The sequence below is a fragment of the Falco biarmicus genome, chromosome 18, assembly GCF_023638135.1.
Source record: "Falco biarmicus isolate bFalBia1 chromosome 18, bFalBia1.pri, whole genome shotgun sequence".
Classification (NCBI taxonomy): Eukaryota; Metazoa; Chordata; class Aves; order Falconiformes; family Falconidae; genus Falco; species Falco biarmicus.
In genome coordinates, this window is record NC_079305.1 from 3138851 (window position 1) to 3161889 (window position 23039).

A 23039-nucleotide genomic window follows, 5' to 3' on the forward strand; every position below is an offset into this window, starting at 1 on the left:
GCGCGGAGGGATCCGAGGCCGTTGCTCGCGCGCTAAGACGTGCTTTCAAAAAGAAAAAAAAAGCCAACAAGTCAACGGGCTGCGCCCACGTGACAAACCGCGCCAATCAGGGGCGGCTCTGCCTCAAGTCACACTGTATGCAAATGCAGGCCTTTATCTCTCCCGTGATTGGCTACTAGAGGCGCTCCGGGCCGCCCCCGCCGCCCTGTTGGCATATCCCCGCCTAAGCCCCCCACCCGCCCAAGCCCCGCCTCTCCGACGGAGCGCGTTTCTTATTGGGCAGTAGGTGCTCCCGCGATTGGGCAGGGCTCACGTCGGTCAGCGCTCGCTGCCTTCCGGGTTCGGCAGGAGGAGCGGGCTGCCGCCGCCGCCGCAGCATGAGGCGGGTCACGCTGTTCGTTAACGGCAGCCCCCGGAACGGGAAGGTGAGGGGCGGGGAGGGGGTCGGGCCCCGCCGCCAGCCCGCGGCTCGCCCCCGCGGGGTGCCTCCCCTTCCCTCCCCTCAGCCGGCGGCGGTGTTCGCGGGGCGGCGGGACGCGGCTGCCGCCCCAGGCTCGGTGCGGGGGAGGAGGCCCCAGCGGGCGCCGTGAGGAGCCTGAGGAGCCCCCGCGGCTCCCAGCTGGGGCCTGGTGCCGCCGGGCAGCGCCGCTGCCTCCCTGCCCGCTAGCGCGGCGCGGGGCCCGGCCAGCCCGGGGCTTGGAGCTGGGGTCGCAGTTCCAGCCGCCTCCGCGGCGGCGTTGCCGGTGCGGGCCCCGGGGAGCGGGGGGGCTGGGCAGCGAAGCCCGGCGGGGTCGGGGTGGTGCCGCGTACGTGCGCCAGTAACCGCCCTGAGGCAGGTCTGTGGGGCGGGGGGCGCCGAGGCCAGCCCCCTCCTCGCAGGTCCCCTACAGCCACCAGCGCATCCTCCCCGCTGCCTGGCTCGGGGCCCGGGTCCTGCTGTCTGGGGGTGTCCGGCGGGGTGTCCGGGCCCCAGGACCGCGGGACTAGCGCAGGAAAAGGCCCCGCGATGCCCCCGATCCCGGGGTTTTCCCACCCACACCTCCTGAAGACGGTTAATCTGGCTGTGGTTTAATCTTGGGGTTTGGAGAGGGAAATAAATTCAGGAGAGGCTTGGAACAGGACAAACAGCGGCGTTTCTTTAGGGATATTTCCCTAAATAAATATTTATTTATTTATATTATTAATTATTTCTAATTAATAATAAATAGAGTAATATTAAATAAATATTATTATTCCCTAAATAAATAACTGAGTCATAATAGTCTTACAGTACCAACACAGGTCCTCCAGGGCTGCCGCCGGAGTCTTCACGAGAGCTCACCCGATTTTAAGGCAGCTAGGTTTCCAATGCCAAAATTGGTCTGTTTGTTTCCATTTCCCAGTAAAAATCCGTACATCCCTCCTCTTCCCCCCCATAAAAAGATACTGGTAGCTCTGGTAACAACCCTGAAATGGCAGGATCCGTACAGACACGGTGCTTATAGCTGCCTCTCTTCCGCAGGTCGTGGCTGTGTATGGGACGTTGTCAGATTTGCTGTCTGTGGCTAGTAATAAGCTCGGAATAAAAGCAACCAGTGTTTACAATGGAAAAGGTGGACTCATTGATGATATCGCTTTGATTAGGTAAGGCTTATCCAATGAAAGGCACGCGGATGCAGGTTAAGAGACTTACTAGGCTATTAATCCTCTGACCTTAACCAATAACCAGTACTTTCCTTAAAAACAGATGCCCTAATTTCCAGCCAGTATGCCCAGAGGTGCTTTCATGCCTCAGGGAAAAATAATACTGTCTTTTGAACTTCAGAGCATTTCTGTCTTGATGAATCAGAACCTGACACAAGCTGTGTTTTATGCCTTTTAACATCCTCCTGCCTTGATTTGCAGTGCAATGCACATACCAGGAAAATCCCACTATTCTAGTCAGCACATGGATGAGGTTTTTTTTGAAAAGGAGACAAACTCTGGCATTGCTTTGGCTTCATAGACTACTCCCAGAGTGGGGAGAAATTTTGTAAAACTAAACGGGTTGAGTAACAGAAATGATCCCTACCTGGTTGCTACAGATAACATTTCCAGTGAGGTCAGTTGTATTACCATCCACTGGAACCTGCAAAATAAAGCTAAAAATCACATACTGAAGTTCTGACTAACGGCAACTGAAGATCATTTATCTGAAACTAAGCCAGAGAGGTTCCCACCGTCGATTAGATGAACAAAAATTTATGACTTTTGTTTTGTTTTTTTTCCTCTTTCCCCTGCCCCCTCCTCTCTCAGGGATGATGATGTTTTGTTTGTCTGCGAAGGGGAACCATTCATTGGTAAGTCTCTGTGATTCTTAGGTTTAACAGTTTGTTGAATGAAGAGAGAGTTTGTTTTGCTTTAATGTAAATCTAAAATTTTCTTTTCTGCCGTTTTCAGAAGATACCTCTTATCATTTGGAGGATTCAGAAATACTCACGTTTTTTCTAATAATTACTGTGTCTCATCTGTGTAGATCCTCAAACTGATGGGAGACCTCATGAAGAGCTAACGGGGTCACACACAGATTGGTTAACACTCAATGTTGGAGGCCGATACTTCACCACTACACGGTAAAAGTGCAACTAGTTGGTTTTGTCCTTAAAGGACTTGATTTCAGTAAAGTAGTTACAGCAGCTGGTAGTGTACATTCAGTCGGTGGGGCTTCAGATACTCTTGCCAAAGAGCTGGAAAGATAACTTACTAGGGAGTAGGAGGTCTTTGACTTCTGCAACTTTCTCTGTACTTCATATTTGCTATCACAATTTTGCAACAAATTCTTAAACAGCTTAATATGTAGTAAAACTGGCAAAAAGCCTGAACAGGCCTAGGTTTATCCTTGGAATATTCCGGTTAAGTTATGTGCTTTGTATTTTTACAGTACTTCAGGTCAGAAAGGTTTTTTGCTATCATGCTATTTGAAGTTATATCAGTACCGTGTTGTAGTGTTGGGATGCTTATCATACACCATTATTACCTTCAAGCTGTGAAAGGCAGAAAATACACTCCAGCCACCAGCTTTGTCTCTTGAGCAAAACAGTCCATTGTGAAAAATAAAACTGCTGCCTTTGCTTTCTAGGAGCACTTTGGTTAACAAAGAACCTGACAGTATGTTGGCCCACATGTTTAAAGATAAAGGTTAGTATATTGAAAAAACCACTATTTTTTAAGTAACTAATCAGCAAAGTAGGTAAAAGGCGCTATCGAGTTGAGATTCTTGTTCGTAAGTTAAAATATCAAAAGTACGTTAATGTATCAAAGCAGAAAGTGCAATTATTTCTTTTTTAATAATTGTCTGTTTCTCTGTTGCCCGTATAGTGATTATCATCTCACAAACTGAAAATATCGCTTCCATCCATAGCTAACATTTCAGGGTCTTTTTTTGTTTGTTTGATTTTAGGTTTTCATCTTATTGTTGCATCTTGCTCAGTTTTGTCAACAGAATCAGTGAGCAAACACTGTACAAGAGAGCCTTTAGGAAACAGGGGCAGACTGAAAAACTGATGCTGCTTTTTTTCTAGCAGTGATTCTTATGTATGTGATAAAATGCTTTAGTTAGTTATAGCAGGAGCGAGTTTGTTTTAAGGTGATTTTTTCCCTGCCCCCTACTCTTCTTTTCTCCAAGAAACACCCTTTCAAGTGGAATGTTTCATAATCCAGTACCCTTTGGTAATAAAAATCTGAAACTGAAGCAAATGCTCTTCTATTAATATATCAAATTTAATTATATATATGTTGTGGAAACAGATGCTTGGGGAAATAAGCAAGATCATAGAGGAGCATTCCTAATTGACCGCAGTCCAGAGTATTTTGAGCCAATTTTGAACTATTTGCGTCACGGACAGCTCATTGTAAATGATGGCATTAATTTGCTAGGTAGGTATTACCTGTATGACATCTCCTAAATTATTACTCTTTAGAAGTTAAACTTTGCCCTCAGGTAAACATGATAAAGTCAGTGGGACTTCTGTATGCTCACCTAGATGTTTGGGATTTTTCTTTGGTGAATTTATTCTCAAGCATTGCAATTCCATGTGCTTGGTTTAATGAAGGTAGGCTGTTTCAACTTACTTACCTTGACAGCATTAAAAATTCTCCATACTGGATTAATAGCTGGCTGTAATTCTGGATATGGTGTCTTTAACCTAATAATGGTATTGGAAACACCCTTTTTCAGTTATTTTTTTCCTTTTAGCTGCAAGCAAGCTCGCTTTTCCTCTGTCCACTTACATCTAATATAACGTACGTGGTTGTCAGTTTTATTAAGTTTATGCATTTCTTCGAGACTCCTTCAACAAGTGATCTATTCATCTTTGTTAGTGTAGCTAAAATGTGTAAAAGGTTTAACAAGTAGGGAACATCAGCTGAATTGATGCTCCTCCAGTAGTAAGGATGGATTAACCCACACTTTCTGGCATGTTCTTGGTGTGGCTGTGCACTGCCTTCTCCAGTAAGGGAAGAAGAGCGCTCTCTTGTTTCACGACTCCCTGTAAATAACAAATACTGCTTTGTTTTGTTAGGTGTTTTGGAAGAAGCCAGGTTTTTTGGTATCGATTCACTAATTGAACATCTAGAAATAGCTATTAAGGTAACTTGTTTTCTTTAATACACGAAATGCACGTCTTGTTTTTTCCAGGCAATATATAATTTAGTCCTATCTGTATTAGCTTTTAACAACTCTCTCAACAGAACTCGCAGCCAGCTGAGGATCATTCTCCCATATCTCGAAAGGAGTTTGTCCGATTCCTGCTGGCAACCCCAACCAAGTCTGAGCTGCGATGTCAGGTGCGAAAACACGGGTTTTGTCTTGATCTGTAGTGTTGGTGTCTGGTGGGGATATATCCCGCAGTGTCGTGTGACAACAAGGAATTCAAACAACGTGTGCTTTCGCCCCTTCCCACTTTTTAATTGAGTTTATATTCCAAGCTGTAGCAGAGTGACCTTAACATGAAATTAAAGTGTGCCGTTTGGGCTGCTTTTCTTCTTCGGGTTGAAGGTTTCCTGGAGAAGCAACTTGTTAAGCTATTGTATTTAAATGTAAAATGCACTAGCAAACTCAGTGATAATGCTGATACATTTGCATGTTAATTTCATTACTTTTACGTAGTGGAATAGATGGTCTTCTGTGTGTGTGTGTATATATATATCTGTGTATACTTATATACACATGTACATATACACAATTCCCTTAACTGTTTTGTTTTCAGATCTACACCTGTAACTTTCTGGGGTTTCTGGTTTTGTTTTTAGGGTCTCAATTTCAGTGGAGCAGATCTTTCACGTCTGGATCTTCGCTACATAAACTTCAAGATGGCTAACCTAAGCCGTTGCAACCTAGCGCACGCCAACCTGTGCTGCGCAAATCTGGAAAGAGCTGACCTCTCTGGATCCGTGCTTGATGTAAGAATTGCGGCGTCTTGGAAAGTCTGGGCTGTCCTTTAGTTATTTTTAAAGGAAGGGGAGTTGGAACAGGCAGAGCAGTGTAAAACATGTAGTCCCTCAATAGTTTTTTGCAATTGTTCTAGTTAAACCACTCAAAAGCCTTTTGAAGTGATCTTAAGTTTAAAAAAAAAAAAAAAGGCAGTGGGTGAGAATTATCTGCTTTCCTGAGAAGTAATATAGCAAGTTCTTACACTTCCTCACAGTAATGTGGCTGTTGTGCTTTAACAGGATTCATTTCCAAAACAGAAGTGAAAACTGTACTCTGATAATTTTCAGTATTATTCATCTTCGAACTTTTATGAATCTAACATGCCTGTCTCTATTAGTGTGCAAACCTTCAGGGGGTAAAGATGCTGTGTTCCAACGCAGAAGGAGCATCTCTGAAAGGGTGCAACTTTGAAGATCCTTCAGGCCTTAAAGCTAATTTGGAAGGTAAGAAGTTTTTTGCCTGTTGGCTGCTCTGGAAACTGAACCTGGTGTTTGTCAAACTATATGACATGTGAAGGGTTGTGCTGCGGCTTGCACAATCCATATTTTCATGAGAAAAGGCCAAATCCTCGAATGTGTGACCATATAATCATTAAATTCCAAGTTCTACCTTGACCTCTGTCAATTTACGTGGCTCTGAGGAAGCATTGTTCTGGAGTCACTGTGTTTTCTGAATGTTTTTTTCTCATAAAACTGTTGGTTTTGTGTTTTAGGTGCTAACCTGAAAGGTGTTGACATGGAAGGCAGTCAGATGACAGGAATTAATCTAAGAGTTGCAACGCTGAAAAATGCAAAACTAAAAAACTGTAATCTGAGAGGAGCAACATTGGCGGGAACTGATTTGGAAGTGAGTTGTGTTTCATTTTATATACTAACTAGTCAACCGATAAAATTTTGGGAATTGCTGGCTTTTGGCTGAGTTTTCCAGCTTCAAACTAGACAGAGTGAACGAGTCTCTTTTCAGTCTTAGTGAGCTGTGGATGATCTAAGGAATCATTCTAGCCTCAGTTTGGAAGGTGAAGTCTAAAGTCTTGGATTTGCCAGCACCTCAGAGCCACAGAAACGGCTTGTATCCTCTCAAAGGTGATGGGTGGAAATACTGCTAAACTGAACACTTCGGGTGCGAGCATGCCATCACTGAAGAGAAATGCTGTTGCCTGGGTTTGTGTTCTGGTTTTGTTTTGATTCTGGGACATCATTTTTAGAGTAATGATGGAATCTTACTGACTGGTAGCATGTGGTACATTGCTGTCTCTATTAGTAAGATAAACTGGCTCGTTTTGCAAGCTGTGTACGTGGCTCTTCCTCCTCAAGTACTAGAGAATTTTTCAGAGTAACGCCTGGTGAGATTGCAAGAGGCAGCTTCTTCCTAGCTTTGTTCAGCAAGCATTAGGAACACCTGGAAGAGAATTCCATATAAAGAGTGTAAGTCTAACAAATTAAAAATAAATCAAGCTGTTACTGTGAAAAGGAACTACTCTCTCACAAGAAGTAACTAAAACTCGAAGCCAGAGTGACAGACTAGAGGTTCACACTGAAATTTATGGAAGTGTATGTGGGTTCTGTATAAATGTGGTTAAGGTACAGTTTTGAACAAACTTCTGGGTATATTCAATTAACGTTTCTTTTTCTTTTACCCTTTAGAATTGCGATCTATCAGGTTGTGATCTACAAGAAGCTAATTTGAGGGGATCTAATGTGAAAGGAGCTATCTTTGAAGAGATGCTGACACCTTTGCACATGTCTCAGAGCGTCAGATAGGGAAGAGAATATGCCGAAGAGGAAGGAATTAAAACATTTCTTGTGACTTTCTTCACCTCCTCCCCTTATTAAGTTAGAAGTACTGGTTATTAGACAACTTACATTTGTAGTAGTGCCTAAGTAAATTCTTCTTTGGTCAGTTTTGGGGAGGGAGCTTTTGTTTAAGAGGCAGAAACAGACACTGTTTCTACCTTTGTGAGCAGAATGAGGAAGTGGGCTGGTTCTACAACCAGAATGTGTGGCTGGTTTTGCTGCAGGGAGGGTTAAATAGATTCATCATTTAGCATTGCCTCACTTTGGAATGCATTTTAATTTATAAAGCACAATATATGCAATTCTATTTATTAAATCTGTAGCTGCAATATGAATAGAAAAAGTTATTCATGTATAGTAGCAACAAAGTTCAGGTTTACAGTTAGACTAGTGTATTTATAGTTAGTCTCTTTGTTCATGCACAGTGTATTAAATGACAGGTGTGGTTTAGACAATGTCCACAGGATGTTTTCAGGTACTTTTTTTTTGTTGTTGTTCTGGGGTGAAAACAGCAGTCAGCTGTCGTCATAGGTAATATATTGCCTTGTAGTACTTGGAACACAGGTAGGGAACAGCTTTATTATCCTCTGACATATGCAGTGGAAGCTGCTTCCGCTGAAGGGAGCTGCCTACACAGCAGACTTACTTGTAACTTAAACATCCCTGTTCAGAAATTGGATGTCATCTTTAATCCTTGCCAAATTAGTATGAGATTGCACTATCAATCAAAGCTAGTAGGAAAAATCCCTTTGCTTTCAGATGTCCGAACTGCTCCAAACTTGGAGTAGCTGTAATTTTTTTATTATTATTATTCGTTGTGGGGAATTAAATGTATATAGGAAAACACAGTACTGTCACCAAAGTAGAGATGGGCAGTGGGGCCGCAGCACATGCTCCACCCTCCTGTTATTACTCCAGTATATGAATAAACGGCACCTGTTTCCCCTCAATGTACTATGCAAATACTCCTGGACACTGAATCCTTGAAAGCATGGGCATAATCCTTTTCCCAGCCCGCTCTCAGTATTCCACTTAGCGCCCGCTAAAAGGGGCTGTAAAAGCATCCCGCGTGGGGCAAAGTGCCCTTTCTGCAGCTGCTTTACTTTGGAGAAAACGGGGAGCTGTGTGACTTCTGCAGCGCAGAAAGCCGCGCAGCGTCTCTTCACGTGGGGGTGCGCTTCGTCGATTAAGCTGTTTCCACTGTAGAATCAATCTAGTTCTCATCTAACACATTTGTTTTATACGCAATCAAAAAGCACATGAAGAAACTATACCAAAAAAAAAAAAGAAAAAAAGGTGCATCGAGAACTCTTACCTCAGAGGCTTGCTTAAAACACCCCAAAGTTAAAACTAACCTTGAATCTAAAGCAATCCAGCTGTGACTGGAAGTTGTGAACCAATGCATCCTAAAACTTAGGGAATGTGACGCTGTTGGCAGTAGTTTGAGTTCCACGGTCACTTCAGTGGGTTGTCTTTTTACTTGAGTGCAGATTTGCTGTCCTCTGAACGGAAGCCTTGTCTCTAGTAGTTACAAAAATGCTGCTTTGCCATCAGTCTAGAAAGAGATCAGTTCAGGAGCAGTATATGATTTCTTTATGGGGAACTGCAGGATTCTCCCTTATTTTCAAGTTGGGTTGACTCAGGCATATGACATGAACTTGACTCACGATCCCACGGTGGTTCAGAATTGGGATTTTATTTCCTCCAGATTCCCAGGCCTCTTGATCTGGCTCTAGGACAACACTGTATCCTCCGTGAAATATACCTGTAGATTCAAGGGAAATGTTTCAGCGTGATTTTGGAGTCCTTTCTCCCATTTCATCGCTTTCATTGAGAGTGATGTGTATGTTGCAGTAGAAGATGATTCCTAGGGCTAGAGAAATAAATGAATTATTTTTTTTTATCATGTTTTGTAGCTGGCAGAAGTAAAATATTGTATGGAAAAAATCTATTTTCATAATCACTGTGTATAAAATATATTTGAACTTTCACTGAAGCACTATGTTTTGAATAATCACAGCATGTGGCATCATTCATTCACAGCTGAATTTAAGGTACCTCTTTTGCTATGACAAAGTTGTACGAATAGCCCAAAGTGGCCTATTCAGAAGTTGCAGGTTCCAGCCTGATTTAAATTACATTAATAAAAGTGTGTAATATGAAAGTGGCTTGGTTGTCTTAATATAAAAAAATAATCCTAGTCTTTTCCTGTGGGAAAGACAGTGGGTTAGAAGAGAAGGAACTTTTGACTTTGATAGCTCCTTGTACACAGGCTTAAAAATATTCTATCTGAAGTGGGTTTTGCCTTCCATGAGACAGTGACTGTCACCTTAGCCTGGATCTGTATGTAACCAGTGCTTTCTCAAATGGACTAGTTGTAAAGTAGGAATTGCCCACATTTGAGTGTTTACTTTATGAGAAGACTGAGTTTTAGATGTCGTTACTTCTGCCCAGACCATCTGCACGATGGCAGGCAGCAGCAGAATTTCAAATTAAAGCTGACCTGCTGGAAAAAAACAACCACCTTGCGTTGTGGGGACGGCTGCGGCGTTTCTGACACATTCAGTTTGAGAACTTGCACCGGGTTTTTTTGACTTGTCACTCATCTGCAACACTTCTCAGCTTTTCTTTGTCCCCACCCTTCAGATTTGCTTTATGAAGCAGTTGGAGTCAGAAGCCATAACCACCACTTACATAGCTACGTGCGCTGTGGAGGGATTATCATCACACACAGCTCAAGTTTGTAAGGAAGTGCTAAAGCACAGAAAAAAAACCTGTCCTTGGTCTATAAAGTGCTCTTGAGTTCAGTCTAATGAATTCTGGGGCACAACAGTGACCGTACAAATGCAGCACACAAGTGCTGCGCAGCACCTCGAGAACAAACCCAGAAAAAAACCCGGAGTTTGTTCTTCAGTTTCTCACCTCCAGTGCACATTTTTGGGGTTAGGAACACTGTCTAAAAAGCCTAAGTGACCCAGAGGATTAGGATATGCCTTTCCAACACTTGGGATGAAAGAGGGGTCTCGATTCTTGGAACGGGGATCCATATCCAACCCGACAAGTCCTTGACGTCCACCTAGGTGCTTGGCAGCGGCGGGCATTAAGATTTCTCTCCCCAGAACAGAACAACTAGCGCACTTGCAAGGTCTGGGAGCAATTCTGAAAAGCCTCCCTCACCCACACTCGGGTGTCTGGAAACTTAACGAGTTCAGGTGGTAAAACCCCAGCCTGACACTGACGGTTTGCGAGAGCACAAAGCTGGGACCTGCCTGCCAAGCCCAGACCGAAGCACCCCCGGAGCCCGGGTCGCACCCCTGCTCGCACTCCACCACCATCAGTGGTTTGTGGTTGCCTTAAAACGGGGCCATAAAAGTATCTGTGGGCAAATAAAGAGAGTTGTCACCTTCCTTCTCACCGCCCGGCTCCTTCAGGTAACAGGACGGTGGCCCAGAGCTGAAGTGCCATCAAGAGTGGTTCCAAAGAATGTCTATCAATATGGCGATAGGAGCTTTATAGAGATAAATATATATAAAAACCCCCAGTATTTTTATATATATATAAACCCAGTATTTATATATATAAATATATATTAAAAATAGTATATATATATAAAAAAAAAATATATATATATATATAGTATATATATAGTGGGCAGCAGCCCACTCCCCCTGCAGCTACGGGCCCTTCTGACACGCTCCCCTAGGTCAGCGTTGCAGCCCTAACAGGAACCTGTGGAGAAACAAACTTACTGAAAGAAATGAAGGGCAGACTGCCATTAGTCCTAGCTTAAAACACTCATTAGTAAGAGGTGCAATTACTGGGCTAAGCAGGCCTCCTTCCCTCTTTGAGTGCCATCCCTCAGGATGAACAAAATCTTCTGTTCGCCTTGAAATAACCTTAATTTTTGCTAGGGAAGGAAGGAGTCCTAAAACACTGGTACGGGAGAATCTCCCACAAGTGATGTGCCCACGCAGAGGTAACCTTTCTCCCACGGAAACAAACTATTTTCACAGCTTGATCAGTTTATCAGCTGAAGTTAAATGTTGGCTACTCCGGCCACGAGTGGGAGAAGCATTAGAGCAGGAAGAATTACTCTGTGCTAGAGTCACTAAATCCTCCTTACATTATTTACTTACTAATCCATTAATCTCAAAGAGGTCACGGGAGCAGGAAGAGAGGATGTTTGAAGAACGCTGAACACGATCCATTCAGCTGCACACAAAACAGTGCACAGCAAGTCGAAATAGCTGCCAGGTGGATAAAAAATAAATAATTCCGTTTCTGCAGTCAAATTTACTGACTGTAACTCCTGCATGCAGACTCCTATCAACTCCTTTATAAAACTGCAGCGCGTAAACCCTCATGAGTCTGAGAGAACGAAGAACATGTGTGCGCACACACATATAAATGTATAACAAATCCAAAATAATAGTGTCTGGGAGCCCTGTTCATGAGACTCCATTGTGACAACAAAGCATGTTTACAGTCTGATATACTTGTCCATTTGATCCATTTAACAGTACTTTGCATTTTATAGAGCAAAGAATACCGAGGCACCTTAATTGAAGGATCGAGGAGGCGGACTTTCAAAGGAGTGTGCAAAAATGCTCCGTGTGCTTGTGCGACCACAGGCTCTTGTTTATGCCCCGAAGGACTGTTTCCTTCACACCTGATTTACAGAGATGACAGTGAATTTCAATTTCAAGTCCTGGAAGTCTCAACAAATTCAAACTCACCCGAGAACTTTCACTTAAAAATTAGAAGCCACTGAAAGAAAAGACTGTGTCTTTTCCACAGGATAAAGTGGAATTCCACTGGCTTTGAATGTCAGATTTACAGCCTCTTAAAAGAAAGGCTCTTACTTTTACGGCTCTTCGAGAAAAACAACCGAATTTAATAGCTACACCAGGGGTGTTCCAATTATGTGCTTTACTCCTGCTGCATTACAGCGATTTTAAGAACAAAATTGCAGCCTGTGCGATAGAATTAGATAAAGTTACCTGCTGTGAAAGGTTTGGCATTGGGGTGGTTGTATATAAAAAGTGAGATGGCAGGCGTACTTGCAAGACATTTTCGGACGGAGAAGAGCTGGAGTTACTCTGCCACCTGTCTCAGCAAGCAGGTAACGTGTTTGAACTACGTACCGTACTCCCTTTTTACCTACTCAGTGCTTACAGGTGCTTGTATTTGAAGCAACTTGCATTAGGAGGAGACTGCAAAGAGCACTTTTGGAGGAGCAGGGACGTGAGAACAGAAACCAGCTAAACCAAACACATCTGCCAAATAACAGGGACTTCCATGGAACCTCTGAGGTCCAGACATTCCTAAAACTCTGACAGGGTATCCAACCCCCCTCATTAAGATCTTCATCCAAATTTTTTCAGATGCTAAATCTCTTCATAATGAGCTAATCCACACTTTGAGAGGCTCAAAATTCCGCTGTGGCTCAGACACAGGCACGAGGCCACCCGGGTGCAGAAGATCGCAACCGGAGAGCCAGAAACGTAACATTTTCATAATGCTGCAAGCTAAAACCGGAGCTGTCACGATGATCAGAAAGTTGTTTTGTTCTCTCACAGGATGGAGAAGTCCAGGAAGATCTTTGTCAGTGTCCTCCTGTTCGTCATGTCTGTGGAAATCTGCTTGGCTCAACACTGGTCTTACGGCCTGCAACCAGGAGGAAAAAGGAATGCCGAAAACCTGGCGGAGTCATTTCAAGAGGTAGGTTCCAGGTTGTAAAACAAGCCCGTTGTTTTCGCTAGGACCCTTTTCCTGTAAAAAATGCCAGCAAAAAAGGGGTGACACAGGCTTTACTGGATCTCTGTCTCTTTCCCCCCAAACGTACACCCCTCTGTGCATACCCACGCACCTTTCTTTAACGTAATAATGGGAAAGTAGTTGGCATTAGGGCAAGATGAGGGCTGAGAGCCTTGCCTGAAGAGCAGCGCTGTCTGCTGCGGAGGCAGGGACCTGGGCCGCCTGCTTTGAAGGAGAGGTGGAAGTCTGAGCTCCAGCTTAAACCCCATTTCACCCTCTCCCTAAACTGCAGCCATACCCCGATGGGCTGTTTTACGGTAACGTTCACCCGCTTCAGCTGGCATGTGGTAACCGACCAGATCATAGGATCCTTGGGGTTGGGAAAGACCTTGAAGATCATCAGGTCCCGCCATTAACCCAGCACTGCCCACCTCTCAACCACGTCCCCAAGCGCCACATCTACACAGCTTTTAAATACCCCCGGGGATGGTGACTCGATTAAAAGACAATGCAGATGTGGAAGGTTCTGCCAACCAGGGGCTTTCCCATCCTTTCTAATACTTCATGTGTAGTCCCTCACAGCAGTACTTCCAGCATCCTGATTTTAAGTTTGCTGCAGCACCTGGGAAAGAGGTGGGTATCGGTTGTGCAGTGGAACAGTTTCATCTTCATCTGTAACTAAAGTTGCTTTAGCAGAAAAATCTCCTTTCATGAAGGCTGTATCACTTCCCAATCCAGATTGCAAATGAAATGGAAAAATTAGGGGAAGCGCAGAAGACTGAATGCCCAGGCTCGTACCAGCGTTCCAGGTTCAGTGATCTGAGGGAAGCCATGGTAAGTAACATGGGTTTTCCTTTTATCATCCTGGGAAAATCAGGGGACTGGTCCAGGCTGGGACAGCGCGTGGAGGGAAGGGACAAAAGGTGGTGGAGAAGGAGGAAGAGACATGCAAGTTTAGTCCACATGTGGCCATGCTGGCTCTGCCCTTATTATCTGCATCGTTCTCCAGTGCCTCAGAGCTACAGTCCTAGGACAGGGCTACATTATTCTTAGGCTTCCCTTGGAGCAATGTCATTACTCCCTCAATTAAAAACAAAATAAAGTCAAACACATTCTACCTTAATACAAATCTATGCAGCATTCACAGATGCTTAACTTCAAAGGCGCACTTTGCCAGCTAAAGGATCCAGCCATATGGAAGCTGCTGCTCCCAAGGTCCCCAGACTGGGAAATGTATTTTCCATTAGATGCTCTAATGCAATGACAGCAGCGGCTTCACATGCAAACCAACTGCCACGGAAAGAACACTCCCCAGCAAAAATGTGCTCTTTAATTAATATAGCAACACCTTGATCAGGCCAGATGGTCACCACTTTCTGGGAAGCGTCTCTGAGCTGTCCTAAAAGTTGAAACACTCAATCTGTACTTCATTTTTGAAGCCAAGGCCAAAAGTTTCAAGTACGCACTCTAGCCTTCCACTGAAATCTGGCCTGAATAAAGGCTCATAAACTCTGTAACAGCAATGCAGACAGGTCAGAGCCTGACTTCCATTGGATTTTCACACAGAAACTACCTAAACAACAGGGCTTTTTAGGTCACCTTTAATGCTGTTTCTACTGAATATAAAATGGAATCTTTGTGCGTGACTCTGGCTTCCAACAGCAGCGCTACCTGCAGAATAAAGAGCCAGCAACAGTAATTTTTTTTTGTTTGTTTACTACAAGAGACTATATTAGGCAGGCAAAGATACCAGAATAATTATCAGGATATTTCAAATGAGTCCTTGACAATTCTTGCTCACTGAGGGCAACTTGGCCTGTCTTTGCTGAGCTTAAGACACTCCCCACCCCCCAATAATATTCTTAAGTTTGTTCAGAAAGAGCCAGTAATCTTGCACATAAATGTAAAAAGGTCTAAGCCTCTGCACCAAACACTAGTTTGCATGTCTTCTTCCTGTAGCATAGTCTGAATTACGTGCCCTTCTTATTTTGAGCTGCTTGATGACACCGAAAACAAGTTCAGCTTTTTCCAGATGCAGCTTTTCCGATGTGCCACATTCCTGGAGTTGCTACAGGAACATTATGCAATAAAAGGGGAGGTGTCTGGCAATGATCCACCCCGTGGAAAAACTTTTTAAATCGATTTCCATAATTTCCTGGAGAAGCTGGTAGCGAGCACAAACAAAAATACACCTAGCTAAGGCACGTAAGGGGAAAAAAATAACACGCTCAGACAATGCTTCTATCCAAACCACTTCAGGCTTTCAGCTGGGAGGGAAGAACATAAAGAAAGAGTCAAGTAGGAGACCAGGTCCAGCAGTACATGCCGCAGGAACACGATTTCCAGTTGAACAGTCCTAAGGTACACAGGGAGTGGTAACAGGGCAACTGTGGCACTCCACAAAGACCCTGTAATACTCTGGCCAGCACAGCTTTCGTGTCTCTGGTCTCTTGGCCAACTGCTTAAGCTGACCGAGACATTCTACATACCGATGCTTTGTGCATGTTCACTCTCCTTGTCCTAAGCTGCTGTCAAAGCGTAGCGTTCAACAGCTGCTGGTGGACCCATTAACAGATGTAAACATGGTCCTGCACTTTGGGATGAAAAGGGCCATTATAAGCGTCAGTTACATTATACTGCACGATCAGATCCATGGGCAGGTGGCAGAGAGATCAGGTTGGGTCAGATTTATATCGCTCTAATCCTCCTTCCAATGGAGACCACGCTATGAATATTTTAGCATCTGACCAGGCGTTAAAATTCCATCATCAAAGTTATTTCTTCTCTTCAAAAAAAGTGTTATGATTTGTATTTACAGGAAAGTCTGATCGAAGGAGAAGCTAGACGAAAGAAGATTTAAACCCCGAAAGCGAAACGGAACAACAGACCCAGAATAAAATTTCAAAGCTATGTTAAAATCAATTTCTCTTCCAACGGCCTTTGCTTAGACTGCATTATGTGAATAAATACTCTGAAGTTGCATTCAAATAGTAGAAGATAACTGTTGTGTGGATTAGATTACTAGTTTACGTGTAAAAAGAGCAACATTCTGGTCCAGCAGTGGGGACTCAGCAGCACAGGGTCTGCTTTGTGTCCTGCAATGAAAACTTGGACGTGACAGCTTTTGTTTCACATGTACAGACAACGCCTGGACAAAGGCACTGTCTGATCTCACTAGTCTCTGGATAAAACGGTAGTACAACTTTGTTAAAAATCAAGAATAAACTTACTGTTGGAATTAATTCCACTCCCACTTCAACAGCCCATGTATGAGACACTTTGATATACTCTTTTCTTACTGGTTCACGCATTAAAAACTACATTTATTTTAAAAAGGTATTTACAAACTTTACAACAGTTAATATATTTTAAAAAAAAACATGAAAATTTATACACCTTGCTTTACAGACTTAGTAAATCATATGTCATGTACCCAGAGAGATGCAGACTCTCTTTCCAAAGCTTAGCTCCTACTCTGTTCTTCAGAGCCAGTTTAAAAGCTGTATCTTTTGCTGATTCAATTAAAGAAAGGGGGGGGGGGGGGTATTTGCAGTCCGCAGAGGTGGGTGTTTAGTTTAGCTAAAGGATCACATCCAGGATCTCAAAACACATTCACAAAAACACGTTACACAATATCCATATTCTCCTGAATTCAAGACAAACATACCCAAAGGTTTAACACGTCATGAACCCTTTATAATACCGACAATAAAAAACAGACATCAATTAATACCATGCATGTTAGGGCTGAATTTCAGAGCTGCTGAGGACTTACACCTCTGTTTAAAAAAAGACAAAACCTGCAGACCATGCATGTGAAAAACAGGTTCCAAGCATGCAGTCATGCACATCCAGGGATTTCTCTGACAGCCTGAAACCTGAACCGTCAGACCAATACAGCATAAACAGATGCTTTTCACCTTTTGTTAAGCTCCTCTGTGTTCCTTTGTGTGATCTCTGTTAGTGCCCTAAAGGTGCTTTACTGTTAAAAGGAGCAGATTAGGTGAACCTCACCTGCTTTTGAAAAGCCCCTCTCCTGCCATGCAATGAAATCCCATTACTGGTTTACTTTTTTCTTTCTGATGTAGTCCTAGGAAAAGCTCATCCTGGTCCACTAGATAATTTGGTCTGCAACAGTAAATGTAAGATAAGAGGTTTTAATTAAAAGAGACAAAAAAAAATATTGAAAGAAGGTAGTAATGGGTCAGGAATGTTTTCACTATATATATATAAAAAAAGATTACAGTTAAATTACAGACATCTTAAACTTATTACTTGCATTTACAATTATAAAAATAAATAAGGAGAGAAAATCTGGGCTGTTATCACTACAAATCTAACTCACTGTTAATCTGTGGAACATCCACTGGGCTGCACAGCGTGAAGGTTATTAGATGCAGGTTCTCAAACCCCACTGCATATACATTACAGGATTTTCTGCCACTGCAGATCACAGAGCTGTTCTCACTGGAACTGGTGTCCTTTCCTAATCCAATAATCCACTGAAATGGAAAGCTGTCTCTTTCTCTCTTCCCCTGGTGTGGATTAGAGCCTGTAACATTTTTAAAGGAATTTATCCCAGCATGACAAATTTTAATTAAAAGCTCCAGAAAACAAGTGTTGAGCATATTTATCAAAAAAAAAAACCAACAAAAAACCCAGCCCTCTAAGACATGAAATTTAACACTAGCTTTGAACAGCACGACTATGAAATGGGATTAGATTTTGTCTTCTCTGCAGACGGGATATTTAACTTTGAGATTTGTTTTATTCAAAACTATGGATCGGCTAGAAATGGTGCTGTTTGCTTTCATTTCTGGTGTGCAGAGATGACATCATTACGGACGAGTCCCCTGCTCCCGTTTTTAGCCCTCCAATTTAAAAGACATGAGATGACATTTCCAAAAGCATCCAATTAACATGGAAAGATGATGCTCATTTTGAAAACTAAGTAGTGAGACCTTAAATTTGCTTTCAAAATTCAGTCTCAGAACTTCAGTCAGGCAGGTACCGTATCAAAGAGCAGGTAGGTAACCGTTAAAAAATAAATAAATCAGGGGTCTGGTGGGATTTCTCTTCAGTGTGGGCACTTAATTCCTCTTAATTAAAATTGGTCAGGCCCCATGCTTATTCACACACTTAAATGCCCAACTGCCTTTCAAAATCTGACACTTAGAAGACAATGCTTTTTTCTAAAACTGGCACGAAGCCCTAAACCATTTAAGCACAGGACCGAAATTCCATCTTGTAGCTCCAAGCAAACTACGCTGAGAATGTAACTCTTGACATACCACAGCCAGCAAAACATTTAAGAAAACCCAACGCCTGTTTGTGAGTGAGTTTGCTGGAAGGCAAGAAGGAGAAGCAGGAAGACTTTACAGCACTTCAGACTCTAGAATACAAATAACGCTTAGAAAGCAAAAAAAAAAAAAAAAAACCCAACCAAAAAAAACCTCTCACCATTAAACCCCTTCCTGGCACAGCAAATTTGCATTTTCAGCCCCTAATCTCTCCGGAAGGGAAATGTGCTCACTCTGTCCTTCAGCATCAGCTGTTCCTTCCCCTCCAGCTAAGGGTGATGCCCCCTTGGATGGTGATGACACTTGGACAAGTGTCCATCTGGCCAGAACACAAAGGCAGCCAGAAGAAAAGCCTGGACTGCGTGGACAGCAAAGCCAGAGAAGGAACCTGCCAGGTGAGACAGCGCAACTGCGAGGCAGCGCAGATGGGAAGGGACCTCCCCTGCTTCTTAAGGAGCTAACCCTATAGAAAAAGTACAGTAGAAGCCAAAGATCAAAATAGAAATGAAAGGCCTCTTGAAGCCACTGCTGAAATCACAAAGCACTGAAGCTTCCTGGACTTCTGGGGGCACTGGGGTGCTGCTGGGACTCTCCAGGTGACTTGGGCACCTCGCTGGCTCAGGTATCGGCACAGAGGAGAAAAAACACTGTCCTTATTCCTAATGACTGGCAGCTGCATGATCCAAGGAAGGAAAGGAGGGGAGAGGATAATTAATCACTCCCACGCTAGGTACTCTGTTCATAAACCTAGTCCATAAAACTGCAAACCCCAGCAGTCAGGACCAAGACACCTCCAGTTACAGAGCATTACGTCAAGTCATTAAAGATCAGCTGAAAAATTCTTCCTGAGGTCAGACTTCCTCTAGAGAGGTTTTTCTGCATGAACCAGTTCCGTCCTCCAGGAAAAAAACAACTGCTGAATGCACAAGGTACACCTACGAGTTAAAGGTTATTAAAGCAGATGAAAAAAAGGCAGGGAAATAAGACTCAAAAGTCACTGGAAACCAAAATACCCAAACCTGATAGCTAGGTGGTCTACCCAGGACCGACAACCCCTTAGCTGGGATTGCTACAGCCTCCTTTGTTTCTGCTGACTTACCAAAGGAGTTAAAAGCCAACCTGCTCTGAAAAGGTACCTAGACCGCGTAACAGGCTGATGTAGGGTAGGGACAGGCACTGAATTAACAGCAGGTGGTGTTCAGATGTGCTTTTCTACAATTGAGATCACGTCCTGCTGTTCTTCCTAAAGCAAAATTCTCACCACAAAGTTCTGGTTCAAGTGAAGTTTCAGAGGATCCTTCAGTTCATGACGTGCAGCAGAAGGCAGACCGAGTTTACAAGAAGAGGAAGAAGCGGACAAAAAACGAAAGACAAGAAAACCCTGTGGTTTTCAAGTCAAGCAGCATCTATGTCCAAGAACATAAGGTGGAGCTGACAGTGCACCAGGGAGAGGGGGTGAACCATGCTCAGGGTGTCCAGAAAGGTTTCCAAGATTTCCCCTGAGAAGGCAACGACCCAGAGGCAGTTGTACATGTGCTACAGCAAACACGACGGCGGGTGCATGCGGCACAACTGCGGCACCACTTCCAACACGTCTCCGGCCTCTCTGTGATGAGAATCTGTGTGACCCCTGGGTGACAGCTGTCTCTTACGGAGCCCTGCAGGCAGCAAAGCCACCACAGCTTCTGCAGGTTTCCTTCACTGAAGCCAACGTAATGCAGAAGAACCAAAGAAAGGACTACTTCTGTCTCAACAACAACAAAAAAAACCAACCCTAGGGTTTCATTGGCTTTATTTTTCCCTGAGAAAGGCTTTGCTGAGAAAAGCTTTCATCAGGTTTAACGACCTTCAATTTTTCAGTAAGGTAATGAAACCCATTTAAGTCATGCAAGCAGCATAATGGTGCAGTGGCCTGCAAAAAACCCCCAACCCAACAGTATTTGTACCTACTACTGTGAGCAACGTCCTCAGCAGCGCTTTTAGTGGGTGTCCCCATCTCCTACCCGATAATCAGAAGCTAAATGAGAGCTACAGTTAACAAGCAAAATTATTTCCTGGAAGAGAGAACCGATGACAGAATCTTCATCAATACTGATGATAAATTAAGAGGCCGCAACCTGTAAGCAAACAGCCAAAGTTTTGTGCAGGTTCAGAAACTTGGATCCAAATTCCTCCACTGGTCCCTCTTTATGATGAGGTTTTAGGAAACTTTGGACTTTCCAAAAAGTTTGAATCTAAACTTTGCAGGCAAACTCCCATATTTCCCAAGTTCCACAGTGAAAGAGAACAACAAGTTATGTTTCTCCCTTTCCTGGAAAACATCAGTAAAAAATAACAGCCCCCACAAATGCTGTGTTTATAAACAGGCAGCCACACAGGCAGAATAGCAGGGCAAAATATTCTGCCTGAATGTGACAAGAGAATTAATTCTTCCCAATCAAGAAAACCTCAAATTTCACTGGCTTTGCTGCTGCTGGGAAATGTGGCACCATCAGGCAGCTGCAACGGGGGTCCGGGGGAGAGATATACAAAGATAGTTTCAATTAAATAGCTTGACGAGAAAAGTGAAGTTCTTCACAAGGCATCAGTTCCGAAACAGGCAGTTTAGAGAATCCTGCTCCACACAGCAAAAAAAGAGCTGCGATCTTCAGAGTCACCTAGATCTTCTGAGAGTAGAACAGAATAGAAATGCACTGCAAGCGAATTTTTAACTGAATTGTTTCTGGTTTCAGCAGGACAGAAGTGCCCTGTAAGCCCCCGCCCCAGGGCTGCAGCCCTGATAACAGAGCTCAGAGACACGCAGCCCTGAAAGCTGCAAGATGCATCTGCCATGAACTAATCGCAACTGGTGACGTCCTGGTTTTTAACCTGGAAGATTTCAGTGGCAGCTCAGGCACAGAGAAATGCTGTGTCTAAGGCCCATCTGGTCCTAATATAACAAAATTTGTGTCAATTTTTTGGTCACTATGCAACTAGGAGGACAGGCTATTCTAACAGTGGGCAACAGCCTTTTCCTGCGCGGATCACGTGAATTTAAAAACCTTAAAACCTAAGATCGTGTCATTTTTTCTCTATACAAGTAGAAAGAGTGATGCTTAGACAGAGCAGGGAATAAACAACTTAAAAGAAAAATTAAACAGTTTATCCCATCCTCCATGGGAAGAAAAGCTGCAGAAAGCTGGACTAATCCAAGCAACAGGAAATTAGGTTAATTAGCAAGTTTTGCACATGCATCCCAGATCTAAACTGCTCCTTGAAGTCTACTGGTGGTTACAAACCTAGGTGAAAGGAGGCTAGGGAACAAAGTGCAAGTACTGCCACAAAGGGGTAAAAAACCAGACAAACAAAAAAAATAAAAAAAAAAAAGAGAGGATGAGAATTATTTATATTTGTGTGAATCCACCCAGCCAAAGTAAAGGTTATAGTTACTATCAGACTTTGTTTCTGAGGTCAGGATGCATAATTAGTTTTGCACACTCTATCCTCTCAGATTTGCTGGTACCAGTATGGTGCTGGTACCAATTCAGCTTCTACTCTTCTACATATTCCCAGGAGAGAAGCAACTTTTTACACCCTATTAAAAAGCAAAAAGATGAAATATTGTACCAAGCCCCAGATACAAGTGCAAACCAAGCAGGTAACATAATGCAGGGAGGAATATCAACTGCTCTGTAGTGTTAAAACCAGAATCAACAGTGAAATTATGACAAAATACTGGTGAACCTAAACTCTCCATTGGGAGCAAGCAACTGCCATGACTCGAGCAGTGATGGTGTAAGGCAGAACGTCTGCCCTTCATCTTAAATACATATGATGACTAGCAGGAAAAAAAAAAAAAAAAGACTTCTTATTCTGCTAACAATGCTCAGGTCTCTGCCTGCAATCAAGAATCTTAGGAGACTGCTCATCATACACCGGCACCTGACATCTCACAACTTCGGAATGGCTGCGGTCTGCTTCGCTTCACGCAGCTCAGGGCTTGGCGATGCTTCAGGGACAGGAGGGATCAGGGCACAAGCACAGCTGTAAAGCTGTACCGAACTTCTGTGCAAATACTGTAGGGCACATCTCACACTGGCGTGGCTTGTTTCAAACACTGGTGCACATCGCTACCGTGCCAGGTTTACACTAGGAATGAGCTGCCGAAACTGCATCAGCGGAAAAAAAAACCTCAGGAGAGACAAAGACTAAAGACAGACAAGAATTCCAGTTGGGTGACTTCTGCAATGCGATTAGTGTCTCAATACTGGAAAGATGAACCAGAGGTTAGGGAATACAGTCACCAGCACAGTTCCTTTTGGTATTTCCCAAAGAAAACTCCAAGGGGAGTGAACGGAATGGCAGTGAGATCACCCAGCCGTAAGGTCAGAGAGCCCCAGCACGTCAGCAAAAAGAAAACGTCCATTTCACTGCAGGCGCTTGCTGTTACACCAGCAAGTGACGGTCCTCACTGCAAACCTTGCTCGGAAGAGACAACGCTCGATTTTCTGGTTTTTGGGGGTGGCGGGGGAGGCTTGGCTTCACGTCTGCTGGGTAGCGGTGGAGCAACCTGAGAAGGTAAAACAAAAACACACAGAAAAAATAAGCCATTACTGGCAAGTTAGGACATTTTGCTTCACCGAACAAGAAATGCAAGAGGTCCCGTACTACTTGATGTGTTTTTCAGGACCAAATCTTTGAATTCAGCCTCCCTGTACTACATCAAATTGATGACAGGGGCAAACAAGGACAGATCCCCAG

General features: G+C 43.5%; 3 protein-coding genes across 6 annotated transcripts in view; 2 read left to right on the top strand and 1 right to left on the bottom strand.

Moving 5' to 3' along the window:
* Positions 1–298: 298 nt before the first annotated feature.
* Positions 299–9406, top strand: KCTD9 (potassium channel tetramerization domain containing 9). Of its 3 annotated transcripts, XM_056363131.1 has the most exons (13): positions 329–425; positions 1502–1623; positions 2275–2318; positions 2495–2591; positions 3098–3156; positions 3766–3894; positions 4539–4606; positions 4708–4803; positions 5269–5418; positions 5787–5892; positions 6162–6295; positions 6413–6464; positions 7093–9406. In XM_056363131.1, exons 1-12 carry the CDS (start codon positions 378–380, stop codon positions 6416–6418), a joined length of 1059 nt encoding a protein of 352 aa, XP_056219106.1. In that variant the 5' UTR covers positions 329–377; the 3' UTR covers positions 6419–6464; positions 7093–9406. The 3 variants fall into 3 exon arrangements, with proteins under 3 accessions (XP_056219105.1, XP_056219106.1, XP_056219107.1); XM_056363130.1 differs by lacking the exon at positions 6413–6464 and having other exon boundaries at positions 299–425; XM_056363132.1 differs by lacking the exons at positions 3766–3894; positions 6413–6464 and having other exon boundaries at positions 332–425.
* Positions 9407–10952: 1546 nt separating this feature from the next.
* Positions 10953–16202, top strand: GNRH1 (gonadotropin releasing hormone 1). The gene is made up of 4 exons (XM_056362967.1): positions 10953–12364; positions 12822–12963; positions 13738–13833; positions 15818–16202. The coding sequence occupies exons 2-4, from the start codon at positions 12823–12825 to the stop codon at positions 15857–15859; spliced, it is 279 nt and encodes a 92-aa protein (XP_056218942.1). The 5' UTR covers positions 10953–12364; position 12822; the 3' UTR covers positions 15860–16202.
* A 99-nt stretch (positions 16203–16301) lies between these two features.
* DOCK5 (dedicator of cytokinesis 5) overlaps positions 16302–23039 on the bottom strand; it is an 85773-nt gene continuing 79035 nt past the window's right edge. The window contains exons 52-53 of one of the 2 annotated variants that reach the window (XR_008825997.1): positions 17345–22848; positions 16302–17127 (exon numbers count right to left, since the gene is read on the bottom strand). Coding sequence is in view for 1 of the 2 variants with exons in the window: in XM_056362966.1 (XP_056218941.1) it covers positions 22747–22848 (102 nt within the window). In the remaining variant the exon portion in view is untranslated. Of the gene's footprint in view, positions 22849–23039 lie in introns of both variants that reach the window. The other variant, XM_056362966.1, reaches the window with a different exon arrangement.